Below are 20,363 nucleotides of genomic sequence, written 5' to 3'. Positions count from 1 at the left end.
TCCAAGCTCGTCATCAAGCTCGAGACCCTGGGTCTCGACCCCGCCCTGTGCAACTGGGTACTGGACTTCCTGACGGGCCGCCCCCAGGTGGTGAGGGTAGGCAACAACATCTCCACCCCGCTGATCCTCAACACTGGGGCCCCACAAGGGTGCGTTCTGAGCCCTCTCCTGTACTCCCTGTTCACCCACGACTGCGTGGCAACGCACGCCTCCAACTCAATCATCAAGTTTGCGGACGACACAACAGTGGTAGGCTTGATTACCAACAATGACGAGATGGCCTACAGGGAGGAGGTGAGGGCCCTCGGAGTGTGGTGTCAGGAAAATATCCTCACACTCAACGTCAACAAAACTAAGGAGATGATTGTGGACTTCAGGAAACAGCAGAGGGAACACCCCCTATCCACATCGATGGAACAGTAGTGGAGAGGGTAGTAAGTTTTAAGTTCCTCGGCGTACACATCACAGACAAACTAAATTGGTCCACCCACACAGACAGCATCGTGAAGAAGGCGCAGCAGCGCCTCTTCAACCTCAGGAGGCTGAAGAAATTTGGCTTGCCACCAAAAGCACTCACAAACTTCTACAGATGCACAATCGAGAGCATCCTGTCGGGCTGTATCACCGCCTGGTACGGCAACTGCTCCGCCCACAACTGTAAGGCTCTCCAGAGTGTAGTGAGGTCGGCACAACGCATCACCGGGGGCAAACTACCTGCCCTCCAGGACACCTACACCACCCGATGTCACAGGAAGGCCATTAAGATCATCAAGGACCCGAGCCACTGCCTGTTCACCCCGCTATCATCCAGAAGGCGAGGTCAGTACAGGTGCATCAAAGCTGGGACCGAGAGACTGAAAAACAGCTTCTATCTCAAGGCCATCAGACTGTTAAACAGCCACCACTAACATTGAGTGGCTGCTGCCAACACACTGACTCAACTCCAGCCACTTTAAAAATTGGAATTGATGGGAAATGATGTAAAATATAATACTAGCCACTTTAAACAATGCTACCTTATATAATGTTTACATACCCTACATCATTCATCTCATATGTATATGTATATACTGTACTCTATATCATCTACTGCATCTTTATGTAATACATGTATCACTAGCCACTTTAACTATGCCACTTGGTTTACATACTTATCTCATATGTATATACTGTACTCGATATCATCTACTGTATCTTGCCTATGCTGCTCTGTACCATCACTCATTCATATATCCTTATGTACATATTCTTTATCCCCTTACACTGTGTATGACAGTAGTTTTTTTTGGAATTGTTAGTTAGATTACTTGCTCGTTATTACTGCATTGTCGGAACTAGAAGCACAAGCATTTCGCTACACTCGCATTAACATCTGCTAACCATGTGTATGTGACAAATAAAATTTGATTTGATTTGATTTGGTAGGGATTGTAATAATGGAACACCCAATACTAGCCATGGTAGGGATTGTAATAATGGAACACCCAGGTCAGGTCCCAAACCCTTTCCCAGCTTCTTCTCATTAGACAACAGTGAGGTCAGGTCCCAAACCCTTTCCCAGCTTCTTCTCATTAGACAACAGTGAGGTCAGGTCCCAAACCCTTTCCCAGCTTCTTCTCATTAGACAACAGTGAGGTCAGGTCCCAAACCCTTTCCCAGCTTCTTCTCATTAGACAACAGTGAGGTCAGGTCCCAAACCCTTTCCCAGCTTCTTCTCATTAGACAACAGTCAGGTCCGCGTCACAAATGGAACCCTATTCACTTGATGGTGCACGACTTTGCTCTGGTCAAAAGTAATGCACTATGAAGGGAATATGGTGCCATTTGGGACTAGTAACGGTGACTAACCCCATTCCGTACAAATTTGGACAACCGTTGCATTCAAACGAGACTGTAATGAAAACTAAATGGGACTGTAGCGACTGTGTTGGCATCAACATCCGGGGTGTGAACTACGTTTCTAGTCAAGCTTTGATTGACATGGTGATGGCCCGATAGTATTGGAGAAAAGTTTTTTAAAAACGGACCCCTCTGACAATGTACATTAAATGGACCCCTCTGACAATGTACATTAAATGGACCCCTCTGATGATGTACATTAAATGGACCCCTCTGACAATGTACATTAAATGGACCCCTCTGACAATGTACATTAAATGGACCCCTCTGACAATGTACATTAAATGGACCCCTCTGACAATGTACATTAAATGGACCCCTCTGACAATGTACATTAAATGGACCCCTCTGACAATGTACATTAAATGGACCCCTCTGACAATGTACATTAAATGGACCCCTCTGACAATGAACATTAAATGGACCCCTCTGACAATGTACATTAAATGGACCCCTCTGACAATGTACATTAAATGGACCCCTCTGATGATGTACATTAAATGGACCCCTCTGATGATGTACATTAAATGGACCCCTCTGATGATGTACATTAAATGGACCCCTCTGATGATGTACATTAAATTGTGACGTGTCATGACGTAACGTACAGCACACAAAGCGAGAGTGTAGATTAAAAACAAGGGACAGGGACATGGTAAGGGGACAGGGTAAGAGGACATGGACAGGGTAAGGGGACAGGGTAAGGGGACAGGGTAAGAGGACATGGACAGGGTAAGGGGACAGGGTAAGAGGACAGGGACAGGGTAAGAGGACAGGGTAAGGGGACAGGGACAGGGTAAGGGGACATGGACAGGGTAAGGGACAGGGTAAGGGGACATGGACAGGGGACGTGGACAGGGTAAGGGGACAGGGTAAGGGGACATGGACAGGGTAAGGGGACATGGACAGGGTAAGGGGACATGGACAGAGACAGGGGACATGGACAGGGTAAGGTGACAGGGTACGGGGACATGGACAGAGACAGGGTAAGGGGACAGGGTACGTGGACAGGGTACGTGGACAGGGGACGTGGACAGGGTAAGAGGACAGGGACAGGGTAAGGGGACAGGGTAAGGGGACAGGGTAGGGGGACATGGACAGGGGACATGGACAGGGGACATGGACAGGGTAGAGGACAGGGTAAGAGGACAGGGACAGGGGGATACCTAGTCAATTGTACAACTGAATGCATACATTTTTTGCGTCATCATTCTAAGCCACTGTGACTCTCAAAAGCCACGACAGCCGCTGTTAACATTAGCGCCACACTAAAAAACAGATTCAAATTCGACACACACTTTCAAATAGGTATGTAATGACACATTATATAAACCCTTTATAGTGTTTTATTTACATTTTAGAGGTGATAAATTGGACAGATCGGGTGAAAAAAGCAGATTACACACCCTTTCACTATCACGCAATAGGTTTTGAATCCCCACCCGCCATTTTTCAAAAGACCCAACGGAGCTCATTGCCTTCTTCAATCATGCAGAGACGGGCAGCCTGAAGGTCTCGTCATTGATTTTGTTGGAAAGGGGAGAAATTGTGCTTTACAATAGTATTCATATTACAGTTGACCTGGAACTATTACCTTTTTTGGACACTAAAATAAGGTAAATCGTACGGAACAGTGCGATGTACAAAAGTTTGTTAGCTAGCGTTACTCACACATGGGCCTGGAGGGTAGGTAACCAGCGATGGGCCGGGGGCTGTGGTAGGGGCCCATGTTGAAGCCCTCCACAGGGCACTGGGCACAGCAGGTGTATGGAGTCAGAGAGTGGTGGTAGAAGCCTGCTGAGAGGGGGATGGAGTGAAGGGAGTGGGGCTGCTCCAGGCTGGTCATACTAGGGCTGTCACGGCCCGGCAGGGGGGTGAGGGACAGGGACCTTCCCCGGGAGTAGCAGCTCTCCCCTGGGTAGCTGGGGTAGTTCGGAGGGGTGAGGCAGGAGGGCAGGCTGCTGGGGTAAGCAGGTCCAGGACCAGACCAGGCACTGGTATAGCTGGGGTGAAGCCAGGAGCCATCAGCCTGGCTGGGGAACGGGGTAGGCTGGCTGTACCCGACTGGGAGGCCTACAGGAGGCTGATACGGCGTGTAGCTGGGCCCCGCCCTCCGATTGCTGAGGGCAGAGCCAGCCATGGAGCTGGGTTCGTCATGTTGGAGGTCGGGGCGGAGGTCGGGGCGAAGGTCAGAGTGGAGGTCAGGGGGGAGATCAGGGCAGGGGGTAGAGGTTTCGTCGTCCTCCTCTGGAGTGTTCTGGAACTCTCTATGGCAGCAGATCAGCTGGGGGTCACGCCTACTGGGACAGAGGTCAGTTAGGAGTCAGAGGTTAGGGTTAGGCCTGGGACAGAGGACAGGCTTCAGTTACATCATGTACTTCAGAAAGTATTCACACCCTTTGATTTATTCCACTTTTTGTTGTGTTACAAAGTGGGATTAAAATAGATTGTAATTTTTTTATCAACAATCTACACAAAGTACTCTGTCAAAGTAAAAAATGTGAATATTTGTAAAAACTCAAAACTCTAATATACAGTATGATTAGGTAAGTATTCAACCCCCTGAGTCAATACACGTTAGAATCACCCGAGTGGCACAGTGGTCTAAGGCACTGCATCACAGTGGTCTAAGGCACTGCATCACAGTGGTCTAAGGCACTGCATCACAGTGGTCTAAGGCACTGCATCACAGTGGTCTAAGGCACTGCATCACAGTGGTCTAAGGCACTGCATCACAGTGGTCTAGCTGTGCCACTAGAGATTCTGGGTTCGAGTCCAGGCTCTGTCACAGGGATGTCCTTTGTCCTATCGCGCACTAGCGATTCCTGTGACGGCCCGGGCGCAGTGAACGCTGACACGGTCGCCAGGTGTACGATGTTTCCTCCGACACATTGGCGCGGCTGGCTTCCGGGTTAAATGGGAAAGCAGTGCGGCTTGGTTGGGTTGTGGTTGGGTTGTGTTTTGGAGGACGCACGGCTATCGGCCTTTGCCTCTCCCGAGTTCGTACGGGAGTTGTAGCGATGAGACAAAACTGTTACTACCAATTGGACGGATTTGAAGAGAAAAAGGAGTAAAAAAAAACTGTTTTATTTGTGACTAACATTTGAAAGGTTCATGAGGTTCATTGGGTCACTGGGTCATCTGGCTGGAGGTAATCAATGGAATAACAACCAAATTATTGGTAGAATGGTAGAAGACAACAGTTTGTATAAACTCACTAGAAGGCGGAGTTAAAGGAACATAAATAAGGTTACTCACAATAACCATAGCCTATCTGTGTCCTGTCTGAGGTGTTCTATGATTTGTTCTGTCTAAAGTATGTTCTGGGATATATGTGTCCTGTCTGAAGAATGTCCTGGGATATGTGTCCTGTCTGAAGAATGTCCTGGGATATGTGTCCTGTCTGAAGTGTGTCCTGGGATATGTGTCCTGTCTGACGAATGTCCTGGGATATGTGTCCTGTCTGGGGTATGTTCTGGAGTATGTGTCCGGTCTGAAGTGTGTCCTGGGGTATGTGTCCTGTCTGAAGTGTGTCCTGGGGTATGTGTCCTGTCTGAAGTATGTCCTGGGATATGTGTCCTGTCTGAAGTGTGTCCTGGGATATGTGTCCTGTCTGAAGTGTGTCCTGGGATATGTGTCCTGTCTGAAGTATGTCCTGGGATATGTGTCCTGTCTGAAGTATGTCCTGGGATATGTGTCCTGTCTGAAGTGTGTCCTGGGATATGTGTCCTGTCTGAGGTATGTTCTGGGGTATGTGTCCAGTCTGAAGTGTGTCCTGGGGTATGTGTCCTGTCTGAAGTGTGTCCTGGGAAGAAAGAAAAAAAGAGTACCTTTGGCATCGAATACAGCTGTGAGTCTTTCTGGGAAAGTCTCTAAGAGCTTTCCACACCTGGATTGTGAAACATTAGCCCATTATTAATTTCTAAATTCTTCAAAGTCTGTCTAATTGGTTGCTGATCATTGCTAGACAGCCATTTTCAGGTCTTGCCATAGATTTAAGCTGATTTAAGTCAACTGTAACTTGAAAATTCACTGTCTTCTCGATAAGCAACTTCAGTGGAGATTTTGCTTGTGTTCCGTTTCTATCCTGAAAAACTCCACAGTCCTTAACCATTACAAACATACCCATAACATGATGCAGCCACCACAGTGCTTCAAAATATGGAGAGTGGTACTTAGTAATGTGTCGTATTGGATTTGCCCCAAAACTAACACTTTGTATTCAGGAACAAAAGTGACATGCTTTGCCACATTTTAGCAGTATTACTTTAGTGCCTTGTTGGAAACAGGGTACATGTTTGGAATATTTTTATTCTGTACAGGCTTCCTTCTTTTCACTCTGTCAATTAGTTTAGTACTGTGTTGTTGATCCATCCTCAGTTTTCTCTATCACAGCCATTTATTTTATTTTTTTTACCTTTATTTAACTAGGCAAGTCAGTTAAGAACAAATTCTTATTTTCAATGACGGCCTAGGAACAGTGGGTTAACTGCCTGTTCAGGGGCAGCTCGGGGATATGAACTTGCAACCTTTAGGTTACTAGTCCAACACTCTAACCACTAGGCTACCCTGCCACCCCCATTAAACTCTGTAACTGTTTTAAAGTCACCATTGGCCTCATGGTGAAATCCCTGAGCGGTTTCCTTCCTCAACAGCAACTGAGTTAGGAAGGACACCTGTATCTTTGTAGTGATTGGGTGTATTGATACACCATCCAAAGTGTAACTAATAACTGCACCATGCTCAAAGGGATACTCAATGTCTGCTTTTCTTGTTGTTTTACCCATCTACCAATAGGTGCCCTTCTTTGCGAGGAGTTGGAAAACATCCCTGGTCTTTGTTGTTGAATCTGTGTATGAAATTCACTGCTCAACTGAGGGACCTTACAGATAAGTGTATGTGGGGGGTACAGAGATGAGGTAGTCATTCAAAAATCATGTTAAACACTATTATTGCACACAGAGTGAGTCCATGCAACTTATTATGTGACTTGTTGAGCATATTTTTACTACTGAACTTATTTCGGCTTGCCATAACAAAAGGGTTGAATAGTTATTGACTCAAGACAGTTCAGCGTTTAATTTTTCATTTGTAAAAATAAACATAATTCCACTTTGACACTATGGGATTTTGTCACGCCCTGGTCTAAGTATTTTGTGTTTTTCTTCATGTATTGGGTCAGGCCAGGGTGTGGCATGGGGTTTTTGTATTGTGGTGTGTTTTGTCTTGGGGTTCTGGTGTGTTTGTATTGGGATTGTAGCTAGTGGGGTTGTCTAGCAAAGTCTATGGCTGTCTGGAGTGGTTCTCAATCAGAGGCAGGTGTTTATCGTTGTCTCTGATTGGGAACCATATTTAGGCAGCCATATTCTTTGAGTTTGTCGTGGGTGATTGTCCTTAGTGTATTTGGTCCTGTCTCTGTGTTAGTTTACGCAAGTATAGGCTGTTTCAGTTTTCGTTACTTTATTTGTTTTATAGTGTTTGTATTTAGATTCGTGTTACGTTTGTTGAATAAACATGGATCGCAATCTACACGCTGCATTTTGGTCCGACTCTCCTTCACACCTAGAAAACCGTTACAGAATCACCCACCACCAATGGACCAAGCAGCGTGTCAACAGGCAGGAGCAGCAGGAGAGGCAACAGGTGCAGCAGGAGAGGAGGCAACAGGAGCAGCCCAAAGAGGAGTACAGTATGGACTATACTTCTTGGGAGGAGATAGACAGGTGGGCGGTCAACCCAGGGAGAGTGCCGGAGCCCGCCTGGGATTCGATGGAGCAGTGCGCGGAAGGTTATCGGAGAATGAGGTTGGCGAAGCAAGCACGGCGGCGCGGACGGAAGCCCGAGAGTCAGCCCCAAAAATGTCTTGGGGGGCTCACAGGGAGTATGGCTATGCCAGGTAGGAGACCTGTGCAAACTTCCTGTGGTTACCGGGGGCTAGAGAGACCGGGCAGACACCGTGTTATGCAGTGGTGCGCACGGTGTCCCCAGTGCGGGTGCATAGCCCGGTGCGGTATATTCCAGCTCCTCGTATCGGTCGGGCTAGAGTGGGCATCGAGCCAGGTAAGGTTGGGCAGGCTCGGTGCTCAAGAGCTCCAGTGCGCCTGCACGGTCCGGTCTATCCAGTACCACCTCCACACCCCAGCCCTCCGGTAGCAGCTCCCCGCACCAGGCTTCCTGTGCGTGTCCTCGGTCCAGTACCACCAGTACCAGCACCACGCATCAGGCCTACAGTGCGCCTCGCCTCTCCAGCGCTGTCGGAGCCTTTCTCCTCTCCTGCACTGCCGGAGTCTCCCGCCTATCTAGCGCTGTTAGAGCTTTCCTCATCTCCAGCGCTGCCGGAGTCTCCCGCCTGTTCAGCGCAGCCAGAGCCTTCCTCCGACACAGCGCTGCAGGAATCTCCCGCCTGTTCAGCGCAGCCAGAGCCTTCCTCCCCTACAGCGCTGCCGGAGTCTCCTGCCTGTTCAGCGCAGCCAGAGCTGCCAGTCTGCATGAAGCAGCCAGAGCTGCCAGTCTGCATGGAGCTGCCAGAGCTGCCAGTTTGCATGGAGCAGCCAGAGTTGTCAGTCTGCATGGAGCAGTCAGAGCTGTCAGTCTGCATGGAGCAGTCAGAGCTGTCAGTCTGCATGAAGCAGTTAGAGCTGTCAGTCTGCATGAAGCAGTTAGAGCTGTCAGTCTGCATGAAGCAGTCAGAGCTGTCAGTCTGCATGGAGCAGCCAGAGCTGTCAGTCTGCATGGAGCAGCCAGAGCTGTCAGTCTGCACGGAGCTGCCAGTCTGCACGGAGCTGCCAGTCTGCACGGAGCTGCCAGTCTGTAAGGAGCTGCTAGTCTGCACGGAGCCGCCAGAGCTGCCAGTCTGTAAGAAGCCGCCAGAGCTGTCAGCCTACATGGAGCAGCCAGAGCCGCCAGTCAGCGTGGAGCAGCCAGAGCCGCCAGTCAGCATGGAGCAGCCAGTTCTTTCAGTCTGCCAGGATCCGCCAGTCAGCCAGACTCTTCCAGATCTGCCAGTCAGCCAGACTCTTCCAGATCCGCCAGTCAGCCAGACTCTTCCAGATCCGCCAGTCAGCCAGACCCTTCCAGATCTACTAGTCAACCAGACTCTTCCAGATCTGCCAGTCAACCAGACTCTTCCAGATCTGCCAGTCAACCAGACTCTTCCAGATCTGCCAGTCAACCAGACTCTGCCAGTCAACCAGACTCTTCCAGATCTGCCAGTCAACCAGACTCTTCCAGATCTGCCAGTCAACCAGACTCTTCCAGATCTGCCAGTCAACCAGACTCTTCCAGATCTGCCAGTCAGCCAGACTCTTCCAGATCTGCCAGTCAGCCAGACTCTTCCAGATCTGCCAGACTCTTCCAGATCTGCCAGACTCTTCCAGATCTGCCAGTCAGCCAGACTCTTCCAGATCTGCCAGACTCTTCCAGATCTGCCAGTCAGCCAGACTCTTCCAGACTCTGCCAGTCAGCCAGACTCTTCCAGATCTGCCAGTCAGCCAGACTCTTCCAGATCTGCCAGTCAACCAGACTCTTCCAGATCTGCCAGTCAACCAGACTCTTCCAGATCTGCCAGTCAACCAGACTCTTCCAGATCCGCCAGTCGGCCAGGATCCGCCAGTCGGCCAGGATCCGCCAGTCGGCCAGGATCCGCCAGATCCGCCAGTCAGCCAGGATCTGCCAGTCAGCCAGGATCTGCTGAAACCACCAGCCAGCCAGGATCTGGTAGATCTACCTACCTGCCTGAGCTTCCTCTCACTCCCGAGCTTTCTCTCACTCCCGAGCTTTCTCTCACTCCCGAGCTTTCTCTCACTCCCGAGCTGTCCTTCAGTCCCGATCTGCTCCTCAGTCCAGTGGGTTTCTGGGTGAGGACTACTAGGCCATGGTCGGCGGCGAGGGTGGACTATCCAGGGACGCGAGGAGAGGGGACTAAGACATTAACTGAGTGGGTTCCACGTCCCGCGCCGGAGCCGCCACCATGGACAGACGCCCACCCGGACCCTCCCTATTGTTTTGAGGTGCGTTTGGGAGTCCGCACCTTAGGGGGGGGGGGTTCTGTCACGCCCTGGTCTAAGTATTTTGTGTTTTTCTTCATGTATTGGGTCAGGCCAGGGTGTGGCATGGGGTTTTTGTATTGTGGTGTGTTTTGTCTTGGGGTTCTGGTGTGTTTGTATTGGGCTGTCTGGAGTGGTTCTCAATCAGAGGCAGGTGTTTATCGTTGTCTCTGATTGGGAACCATATTTAGGCAGCCATATTCTTTGAGTTTGTCGTGGGTGATTGTCCTTAGTGTATTTGGTCCTGTCTCTGTGTTAGTTTACGCAAGTATAGGCTGTTTCAGTTTTCGTTACTTTATTTGTTTTATAGTGTTTGTATTTAGATTCGTGTTACGTTTGTTGAATAAACATGGATCGCAATCTACACGCTGCATTTTGGTCCGACTCTCCTTCACACCTAGAAAACCGTTACAGATATGGTGTGTTGGCCAATGAAAAACATTTTTGGATAAAAAAATAAATGTTCATACGTCAGTGACAGAACTGAGAAAACCAAACAACTCATCCGGTCTCATCCTCCAAGTATGGAGACCGTCTGCAACCACAAATACTCCCTAAAGAGACATTCAACTTTAGTTCATGTTGTTTTCTTATCAAACAGTACAGCTCTCAAATCATCATATAAAGTTAATTCTGGACCTTCCCTAAATCCCAGATAGTACATAGCCCCTCTTCTTCATCTATGGCATTGAACCTACCTACTTACATTACCAGGGGCAGTATCCTGTTTCTCAACTGGCCACACAAGGACCTTTAGTTTCTTCTTAGGTGAGAGGTGACAAGGTTCTGGATTGTAGCTGTTTTTGGTCTGGTTGAAGGTTTAGAGTTTTGGTTTTAGCCATATGTCAGTTGGCCAGTTTTGTCGGTTGTATTTTAGGGTTAACTTGTTTGAGCTCATATTGGCATTGCATCGTAACTTGTTTCTAAATATGTGTTGTAGATCAGCTTCTTTAAAATATGGCATTGTGTTCCTTTGTCCAGGGGTAGCTGTGTGTTTAATCCCAGTTGAATGTTTTGTTGTTGTTATTCTGTCTTCTGACATTGATAATTTCCCTCCTCTGTCTTATTTCACAGGGCTCCATTCCATGTCTCCTTGAATAGTAAGGCTTGGGGCAAACATATGCACTCCCAAAAAACATGGTATGCCATATTCTGAATAGAGTTTGCTGTTTTAGATTCTTTACAAACCCAGATTCCATTGGCATAGTTCAGTATAGGACACACACATAAATGATAGAACTGTGATTATGTACAATAGCCATGGTCTTCACAGATGTTCAGTTTACTACCAACAGACCAACGCTCTACCTGCAGAATCTGAAAGACTTCAAAGGTCACATTCATTAGACAGGAAACTAAGGTATTTATATGAGCTGGTGTAGTTTAGGGGAGTGGCTCCAAAAGAGAAGTACTGAATACTTCTTAATGTACCTTTCAGGGTTTATCTAGGATTATCTGGGTTGATCTGGGATTATCATCCATCTCCATTTTGTACACCACAGAATGACCACGTTCAACATTGCAAATCAAACTCACTCTCTGCAAGGAGGACAATATAATCTGTGTTAAATATTATCCCTAAAGTGATGTCATCTAATTTATCTCCTAGGTTAGCATGCTTGATTTGCTGGGACAAGTCATTTACAAAAAGGGCAAAAATAGTTAGGGAAAGAATGTGGCCTTGTTCGACTCCAAACTGAGTGGGAAACCATCCAGTTCATTAACCTGTCCACAGGAGACTGTCCACAGGAGACTGTCCACAGGAGACTGTCCACAGGAGACTGGAGCTGTATATAGGAAACCATCCAGTCTTCTGTTCATTAACCTGTCCACAGGAGACTGTCCACAGGAGACTGGAGCTGTATATAGGAAACCATCCAGTCTTCTGTTGATTAACCTGTCCACAGGAGACTGTCCACAGGAGACTGTCCACAGGAGACTGGAGCTGTATATAGGAAACCATCCAGTCTTCTGTTGATTAACCTGTCCACAGGAGACTGTCCACAGGAGACTGGAGCTGTATATAGGAGACCATCCAGTCTTCTGTTGATTAACCTGTCCACAGGAGACTGTCCACAGGAGCTGTATATAGGAAACCATCCAGTCTTCTGTTCATTAACCTGTCCACTGGAGACTGTCCACAGGAGACTGGAGCTGTATATAGGAAACCATCCAGTCTTCTGTTGATTAACCTGTCCACAGGAGACTGGAGCTGTATACAGGAGACCATCTAGTCTTCTGTTGATTAACCTGTCCACAGGAGACTGTCCACAGGAGACTGGAGCTGTATACAGGAGACCATCCAGTCTTCTGTTGATTAACCTGTCCACCGGAGACTTGAGTTGTATATAGAGATGTAACTTCATCATAACCTTCCACCCCTGCATTTATGTTGGAAAGCGAGAATCTGTATTTGCCCAAAATAAGGCCTTTTGAAAATCAATAAAACATCCATATGTAGGTTTCCATTCTTGTAGTTTGGCTCTAAGAAAATCAACAAGAAAATCGTTGAAGATGCACAGAGAGTGGATCGAAGAGGATTGAAATGTAGATAATAATAGATATTACTATTAAGTACTGAGTGAATGAGAGCTGTCAGGGGACTGGCTCCAGTGTGAAAGAGGTGCGTGTCTGAATAAATACCCCAACCAGTTCTGTGTGAGCTGAGCTTTTTGATCTATAAGGTTATCTAGGGGTTCAGTCCACCACCGATCATCGTAGTCTGGGACTACTAGCACAAGGTATTATTGAGCACGGGGTGTTTTATATGTATAGGAAGTAGCGGTAAGAAATGTTGAAGATACATATGGTGCATAGGATGTAACAATAGAAAAGTCTACGGGGTCTGATAATAGCACAAGATGTTATTGTAGGTATTTAGGAATTGTTGAAGATGCACATGGACTGGTGTGGATGTGAATGCCTAAGCACCACTGACAATTGTCTGTCAGCATTTATGTTGATTTATAATATTATATAGGGATTCTGAATGTGAGATATGAAAGGAGAAAGTACTATTCCCGAATATGCTGTAAAATAGAACACTAGTGTAAATATTTAAACCCCTGTATGAACAGAACACAAGTGTAAAGGAGGAATTTGTGTATAATGGGTTACTAGAGCTCTGATAAAGTAACAATGGGAAAATAATAATAATAATATACAACTTGCACACCCACACGTAGACGTACCTAAGTGGTGAAAAAGTATTAAAAGAAATGAATAGTACAATGGGTTACTAGATTTGATAAAGTAACAATGTATGAATGTATAATGGCTTACTAGATTTTAACTTGCTAGGTAGAGACTTATTATGGACAGAGCACACCATCTACAGGGGGCTGATAGACAGTGACAGCCCAGTTTTAATACACCTTGGTCCCAGAAAGGTGATCCCTTCCATTCTGAATTGAACAATGTATTTTATAAATTCACCACATTACATGTCATCTTAAAATATTAGACATTTAATAAATGTGATGCAGAAAGTAAATATCCAACAGAAATTTGTACTAAATATAACATTGTTAGGGTGGACTCAAATAAAAACAATTCTTTCCAATATGGAGAAAGTTGTCATGTTTGTTTTGTTTTAAAACCTTACAATAGGGGTAAAAGCAGAACATTGTTTGAGAGTGATCTGTGTGTATTAGCAGTAGTGATTGAGAAGTTCTTCCTAATAGGAATGCAGTATTTTAGTATTTTGAAGATGCTGAGGTTTCTATACAAGGTCACATGACAAACAGAGGGAGCTCAATCTTGGCACATTATATTAGAGTTTGCCATCTGGTGTTTGGGTTAGAGATAAGCTTCCTGAGGACAAATAGATAGGGCACCAGTACTCACTGAACTCAAACAGGCTGTAAGGGACACAGTGGGACAGGGGTATGTATGAATAATTGAATAAGAGATTATTTATTTTTACCCCCTTCTTTTCTCCCCAATTACGTAGTATCCAATTGTTAGTAGTTACTGTCTTGTCTCATCGCTACAACTCCCGTACGGGCCCGGGAGAGACGAAGGTCGAGAGTCATGCGTCCTCTGAAACACAACCCAAACAAGCTGCACTGCTTCTTAACACAGCGTGCATCCAACTCGGAAGCCAGCTGCACCAATGTGTCGAAGGAAACACAGTGCACCTAGCGACCTGGTCAGTGCGCACTGCGCCAGGAGTCGCTAGTGCGCGAGTAGCCTACCAAAATTGCTAACTGCCCGGTACTCAGCACTCTATTTCCCTCTAATCACTCTGACATCAATGCAAATATATTTGAAAATCTAATCAAACACTTCATAAGAGCCCATGAGCTCATGTTGCGCAACATTTCTATAGGCTATGCAATTGCGTGAGAAAACAGAGTGATGGCCTCTATTACAAAAGAGGAGAATCCTACCAGGTTCCTATAGGCCAGGCCAACTGTATTTACAACTCAACTTTCCTAATATTAAGCACATTGCTTGTCTTTACAAAAGGTGTATAACCTACCTGGCTAAAATGAACCACAGAAAAAGCACCCTCCATTTGCTATTTAAGTGCATAGGTGCACTTAAACAGGTGCATGATAATGGTCCATCCTAAATCAAAACAAATTTCATTAAATATCATTTAGTATATGTAAAGACAACTGATGGGTGACAATATTAGCCGATCACTTGTGAATGATGCCCAGCTTGTGTGCAGTAAGCCTCCCCCCAGAGTTGTTCAAATCATAGTTGCACACCTCATGTAGCATAGCCCATAGGACTATATGTTTTGATAAGGTTTATATTGCAACGGAAGTGGCCAAATAACTTTTAAAACTAAGCACATTAATCCGCTTTACAAGGGGTGTAGAGCCTAACTACATACATAAGCAGCGCGTGAGTTTCCAGTTTGGGGAAGATCATTTTCACCATAAAAATTCACCTTTGTAATAAAAGCATTACATGCATAATCACATTTTTTGTCACTTTTGATCATGGTGTTTTCCCCGCTAATGGAACATTTGCGCTTATACTGCCATGTCCGCATTGCTACGTTTATAATGTGAAGAAATAGCCTAAAAGTTCAACATTTTAGCTAAACGTTCTGTTTTTTTTATGCTAGTGGTTGTATTAATTTGGGATCTATCGCATCCCACAACTGTCCAAGACTATGTTGGAAAATTGATTTCTTGCACAGAATAGAAAAGGTCAACGTTCATACTATAGGGGACAGTAGATTGACATAGGCTAGTGCTTTTGCTGTTCGTTAGGCCTACTCATCTTGTTGGCTGATGAAAAGTAAAGTTCTTCCAATATCTTCAATATGCACCTCGGAATTGGATATGGACTCACGCAGTTGCTTCCCCGATGTGTCTGTCTTCACTTGTAGCCTGTGAGAAAGACCCGATCACATGAGCCATGTGAGTGAGAGGTGCTTCGGAGCAGGCAGCAATCAGGGAGTGCTGTTATAATCTCCACCCGGCACAGCCAGAAGAGGACTGGCCACCCCTCATAGCCTGGTTCCTCTCTAAGTTTCTTCCTAGGTTTTGGCCTTTCTAGGGAGTTTTTCCTTGCCACCGTGCTTCTACACCTGCATTGCTTGCTGTTTGGGGTTTTAGGCTGGGTTTCTGTACAGCACTTTGAGTTATCGAAAACTTCAACAAGCATTTCTCAACGGCTGGCCATGCCTTCCGCCTGGCTACTCCAACCTCGGCCAACAGCTCCGCCCCCCCCGCAGCTACTTGCCCAAGCCTCTCCAGGTTCTCCTTTACCCAAATCCAGATAGCAGATGTTCTGAAAGAGCTGCAAAACCTGGACCCGTACAAATCAGCTGGGCTTGACAATCTGGACCCTCTATTTCTGAAACTATCCGCCGCCATTGTCGCAACCCCTATTACCAGCCTGTTCAACCTCTCTTTCATATCGTCTGAGATCCCCAAGGATTGGAAAGCTGCCACAGTCATCCCCCTCTTCAAAGGGGGAGACACCCTGGACCCAAACTGTTACAGATCTATATCCATCCTGCCCTGCCTATCTAAGGTCTTCGAAAGCCAAGTCAACAAACAGGTCACTGACCATCTTGAATCCCACCGTACCTTCTCCGCTGTGCAATCTGGTTTCCGAGCCGGTCACGGGTGCACCTCAGCCACGCTCAAGGTCCTAAACGATATCATAACCTCCATCGATAAAAGACAGTACTGTACAGCCGTCTTCATCGACCTTGCCAAGGCTTTCGACTCTGTCAATCACCATATTCTTATCGGCAGACTCAGTAGCCTCGGTTTTTCTGATGACTGCCGTGCCTGGTTCACCAACTACTTTGCAGACAGAGTTCAGTGTGTCAAATCGGAGGGCATGCTGTCCGGTCCTCTGGCAGTCTCTATGGGGGTGCCACAGGGTTCAATTCTCGGGCTGACTCTTTTCTCTGTGTATATCAATGATGTTGCTCTTGCTGCGGGCGATTCCCTGATCCACCTCTACGCAGACAACACCATTCTATATACTTCCGGCCCGTCCTTGGACACTGTGCTATCTAACCTCCAAACGAGCTTCAATGCCATACAACACTCCTTCCGTGGCCTCCAACTGCTCTTATATGCTAGTAAAACCAAATGCATGCTTTTCAACCGTTCGCTGCCTGCACCCGCACGCACGCCTGACTAGCATCACCACCCTGGATGGTTCCGACCTTGAATATGTGGACATCTATAAGTACCTAGGTGTCTGGCTAGACTGTAAACTCTCTTTCCAGACTCATATCAAACATCTCCAATCGAAAATCAAATCTAGAGTCGGCTTTCTATTCCGCAACAAAGCCTCCTTCACTCACACCGCCAAACTTACCCTAGTAAAACTGACTATCCTACCGATCCTCGACTTCGGCGATGTCATCTACAAAATAGCTTCCAACACTCTACTCAGCAAACTGGATGCAGTTTATCACAGTGCCATCCGTTTTGTCACTAAAGCACCTTATACCACCCACCACTGCAACCTGTATGCTCTAGTCGGCTGGCCCTCGCTACATATTCGTCGCCAGACCCACTGGCTCCAGGTCATCTACAAGTCCATGCTAGGTAAAGCTCCGCCTTATCTCAGTTCACTGGTCACAATGGCAACACCCACCCGTAGCACGCGCTCCAGCAGGTGTATCTCACTGATCATCCCTAAAGCCAACACCTCATTTGGCCGCCTTTCGTTCCAGTTCTCTGCTGCCTGTGACTGGAACGAATTGCAAAAATCGCTGAAGTTGGAGACTTTTATCTCCCTCACCAACTTCAAACAGCTGCTATCTGAGCAGCTAACCGATCGCTGCAGCTGTACATAGTCTATCGGTAAATAGCCCACCCATTTTTACCTACCTCATCCCCATACTGTTTTTATTTATTTACTTTTCTGCTCTTTTGCACACCAATATCTCTACCTGTACATGACCATCTGATCATTTATCACTCCAGTGTTAATCTGCAAAATTGTAGCGGATCCGTAGCGGATACAGGCAATGAGGCAGTGATCGCTGAGATCCTGGTTGAAGACAGCGGAAGTGTATTTGGAGGGCCAGTTGGTCAGGATGACGTCTATGAGGGTGCCCTTGTTTACAGAGTTAGGGTTGTACCTGGTGGGTTCCTTGATGATTTGTGTGAGATTGAGGGCATCTAGCTTAGATTGTAGGACTGGCGGGGTGTTAAGCATATCCCAGTTTAGGTCACCTAACAGAACAAACTCTGAGGCTAGATGGGGGGCGATCAATTCACAAATGGTGTCCAGGGCACAGCTGGGAGCTGAGGGGGGTTGGTAGCAGGCGGCAACAGTGAGAGACTTATTTCTGGAGAGAGTAATTTTCAAAATTAGTAGTTCGAACTGTTTGGGTATGGACCTGGAAAGTATGACATTACTTTGCAGGCTATCTCTGCAGTAGACTGCAACTCCTCCCCCTTTGGCAGATCTATCTTGACGGAAGATGTTATAGTTGGGTATGGAAATCTCTGAATTTTTGGTGGCCTTCCTGAGCCAGGATTCAGACACAGCAAGGACATCAGGGTTAGCAGAGTGTGCTAGAGCAGTGAGTAAAACAAACTTAGGGAGGAGGCTTCTGATGTTGACATGCATGAAACCAAGGCTTTTACGATCACAGAAGTCAACAAATGAGGGTGCCTGGGGACATGCAGGGCCTGGGTTTACCTCCACATCACCCGCAGAACAGAGAAGGAGTAGTATGAGGGTGCGGCTAAAGGCTATCAAAACTGGTCGCCTAGAGCGTTGGGGACAGAGAATAAGAGGAGCAGGTTTCTGGGCATGGTAGAATATATTCAGGGCATAATGCGCAGACAGGGGTATGGTGGGGTGCGGGTACAGCGGAGGTAAGCCCAGGCACAGGGTGATGATGAGAGAGGTTGTATCTCTGGACATGCTGGTTGTAATGGGTGAGGTCACCGCATGTGTGGGAGGTGGGACAAAGGAGGTATCAGGGGTATGAAGAGTAGAACTAGGGGCTCCATTGTGAACTAAAACAATGATAACTAACCTGAGCAACAGTATACAAGGCATATTGACATTTGAGAGAGACATACAGCGAGGCATACAGTAATCACAGGTGTTGAATTGGGAAAGCTAGCTAAAACAGTAGGTGAGACAACAGCTAATCAGCTAGCACAACAACAGCAGGTAAAATGGCGTTGACTAGGCAACGGGGCCGACAGATAAAACATAAACAAGCAGAATGGAGTACCGTGATTAATGGACAGTCCAGCCTGCATCAGCTATGTAGCCAAGAGATCATTGTCCAGGGGGCAGCGGTGGATGGGGCAAGGGGAGCTGGACTGGCGAGTGTTATCCAGGTTGAAAAAAAGTTAACAATGACTAAATAGCTTGTAGCTAGTTAGCTGGTTGGCTTCTGGAGGTTCTTGAGTGTGTTCTAAAAATTAAAAATAATAGCGATTCCGTGTCACATTGGGTGAGGCAGGTTTCCGGAAAGGTATAAACAGATTAAAAATCAAAAAGAGATAGAGAGTGAGTATGGGTCCGGTGCGTGTTTGGGACGCGGCGATTCAGACGGTTAGCAGGCCTGTGCTAACAAGCTAACAGTTCGTAGGCCCGGGCTAAACAAGGTAGCAGTTAGCGGACCGGGGCTAGACAAGCTAGCAGTTAGCAGGCCGAATTAGCAAGCAGGGAGATAGCGAGGGCTAGAGAGTTAGCCTTTGGGGGACGTCGCGATGGGGTGAGTCTGTTTATTCCTCTTCATGCGGTGACATCGATAGACCGGTCGTGGGCCCGGGTATTGTAGCCCAGGAGTATGCTACGGTGGTAGTGCAGGTGCGCTGGCCGGGCTAGCTTCACGCTAAGTGGGTGGAAGCGCTAGCCAGGAGTAATCATCCAGGGTTGCGGTTTAGCTAGATAGCTAGTTGTGAAGATCCAGCTGAAAAATGTTCCGTTTGCGGTGGGAATCCGGGGATGAATCCGGGGATGAAAAATAAATAGGTCCGTTATGCTCTGGTTAGAGTCGCTTTGTTCGAGCTGGCGAGAGCTTTCCGAGCTAAAGGTTAGCTTAGCTGATGACCGGTTAGCTGAAGACCGCTAGCATAGCTGGCTAGCTTCAGTTGAGGGGTTCCGGTTCCGAAGTAAATATAAATACTTTAGGAAAAATAGCTACATTGGGTGAGGCGGGTTGCAGGAGAGTATTTGGAAGCTTAGGTTTAGCAAAATGTTTTTGAAGAGATATGCGAAGAAAAATATGTAAAAAACGAAAAATATACGATATATACAAGGGACACGAGGAGACAGGACGACTTACTGCTACGCCATCTTGGAGAATGTTGCATGCCTTTCATGCAACTTTTTTCAAATCATTAGAGTCTCATCATGCAGCCTTACATATAGCCCAACGTTTGTAGAACAACTAAAGTTACATTAATAACATTAATAACTCTACATGAAGCTTATAGTAGGACCTGTTCCTTTGTTAACCACTCAGAGTAGCCGCAGCTGCACACTCCCGCAAATCTTTTGGAGAAAATATCCTTTTTATTCAGCTTTGTTCAGTTGAATTCTTCATACTATAAAATAATATCAAATAATGCCAAGGAATTCTAAGCAAATCTTGTGTGCTAAATGAACTAGTGTTGCCCACAGCCATCTGGCATATTTATTTTACATTTTTATTTTACTAGGCAAGTCAGTTAAGAACAAATTCTTATTTTCAATGATGTCCTAGGAACAGTGGGTTAACTGCCTGTTCAGGGACAGAACGACAGATTTGTACCTTGTCAGCTCGGGGATTCGAACTTGCAACCTTTCGGTTACTAGTCCAACGCTCTAACAACTAGGCTACCCTGCCGCCCCTATAATAAGACTGAAGCCAGAGTATAACTGCAGACTGCTAATAAGACTGATGCCCGAGTATAACTGCAGACTGCTAATAAGACTGATACCAGAGTATAACCGCAGACTGCTAATAAGACT

The 20,363-nt window shown here is 46.7% G+C and overlaps 1 protein-coding gene across 5 annotated transcripts in view; it reads right to left on the bottom strand.

Annotated features, from left to right (window-relative positions):
* Positions 1 to 20,363, bottom strand: part of traf3ip2l (TRAF3 interacting protein 2-like) — a 67,526-nt gene that overhangs the window by 32,308 nt on the left and 14,855 nt on the right. For 2 of the 5 annotated variants that reach the window (XM_042322681.1, XM_042322684.1), the window contains exons 2-3: positions 14,428 to 14,516; positions 3,571 to 4,196 (exon numbers count right to left, since the gene is read on the bottom strand). In XM_042322681.1, coding sequence (XP_042178615.1) covers positions 3,571 to 4,196; positions 14,428 to 14,480 — 679 coding nt within the window. In that variant the 5' untranslated portion in view covers positions 14,481 to 14,516. Of the gene's footprint in view, positions 1 to 3,305; positions 3,539 to 3,570; positions 4,200 to 14,427; positions 14,517 to 20,363 lie in introns of those variants that run through there. The other 3 variants (XM_042322682.1, XM_042322683.1, XM_042322685.1) reach the window with 3 other exon arrangements.

Source organism: Oncorhynchus tshawytscha, linkage group LG05, assembly GCF_018296145.1.
Source record: "Oncorhynchus tshawytscha isolate Ot180627B linkage group LG05, Otsh_v2.0, whole genome shotgun sequence".
Lineage (NCBI taxonomy): Eukaryota > Metazoa > Chordata > Actinopteri > Salmoniformes > Salmonidae > Oncorhynchus > Oncorhynchus tshawytscha.
Note: the sequence above shows the minus strand (reverse complement) of the source record. Positions and strands in the feature narration are given on the sequence as shown.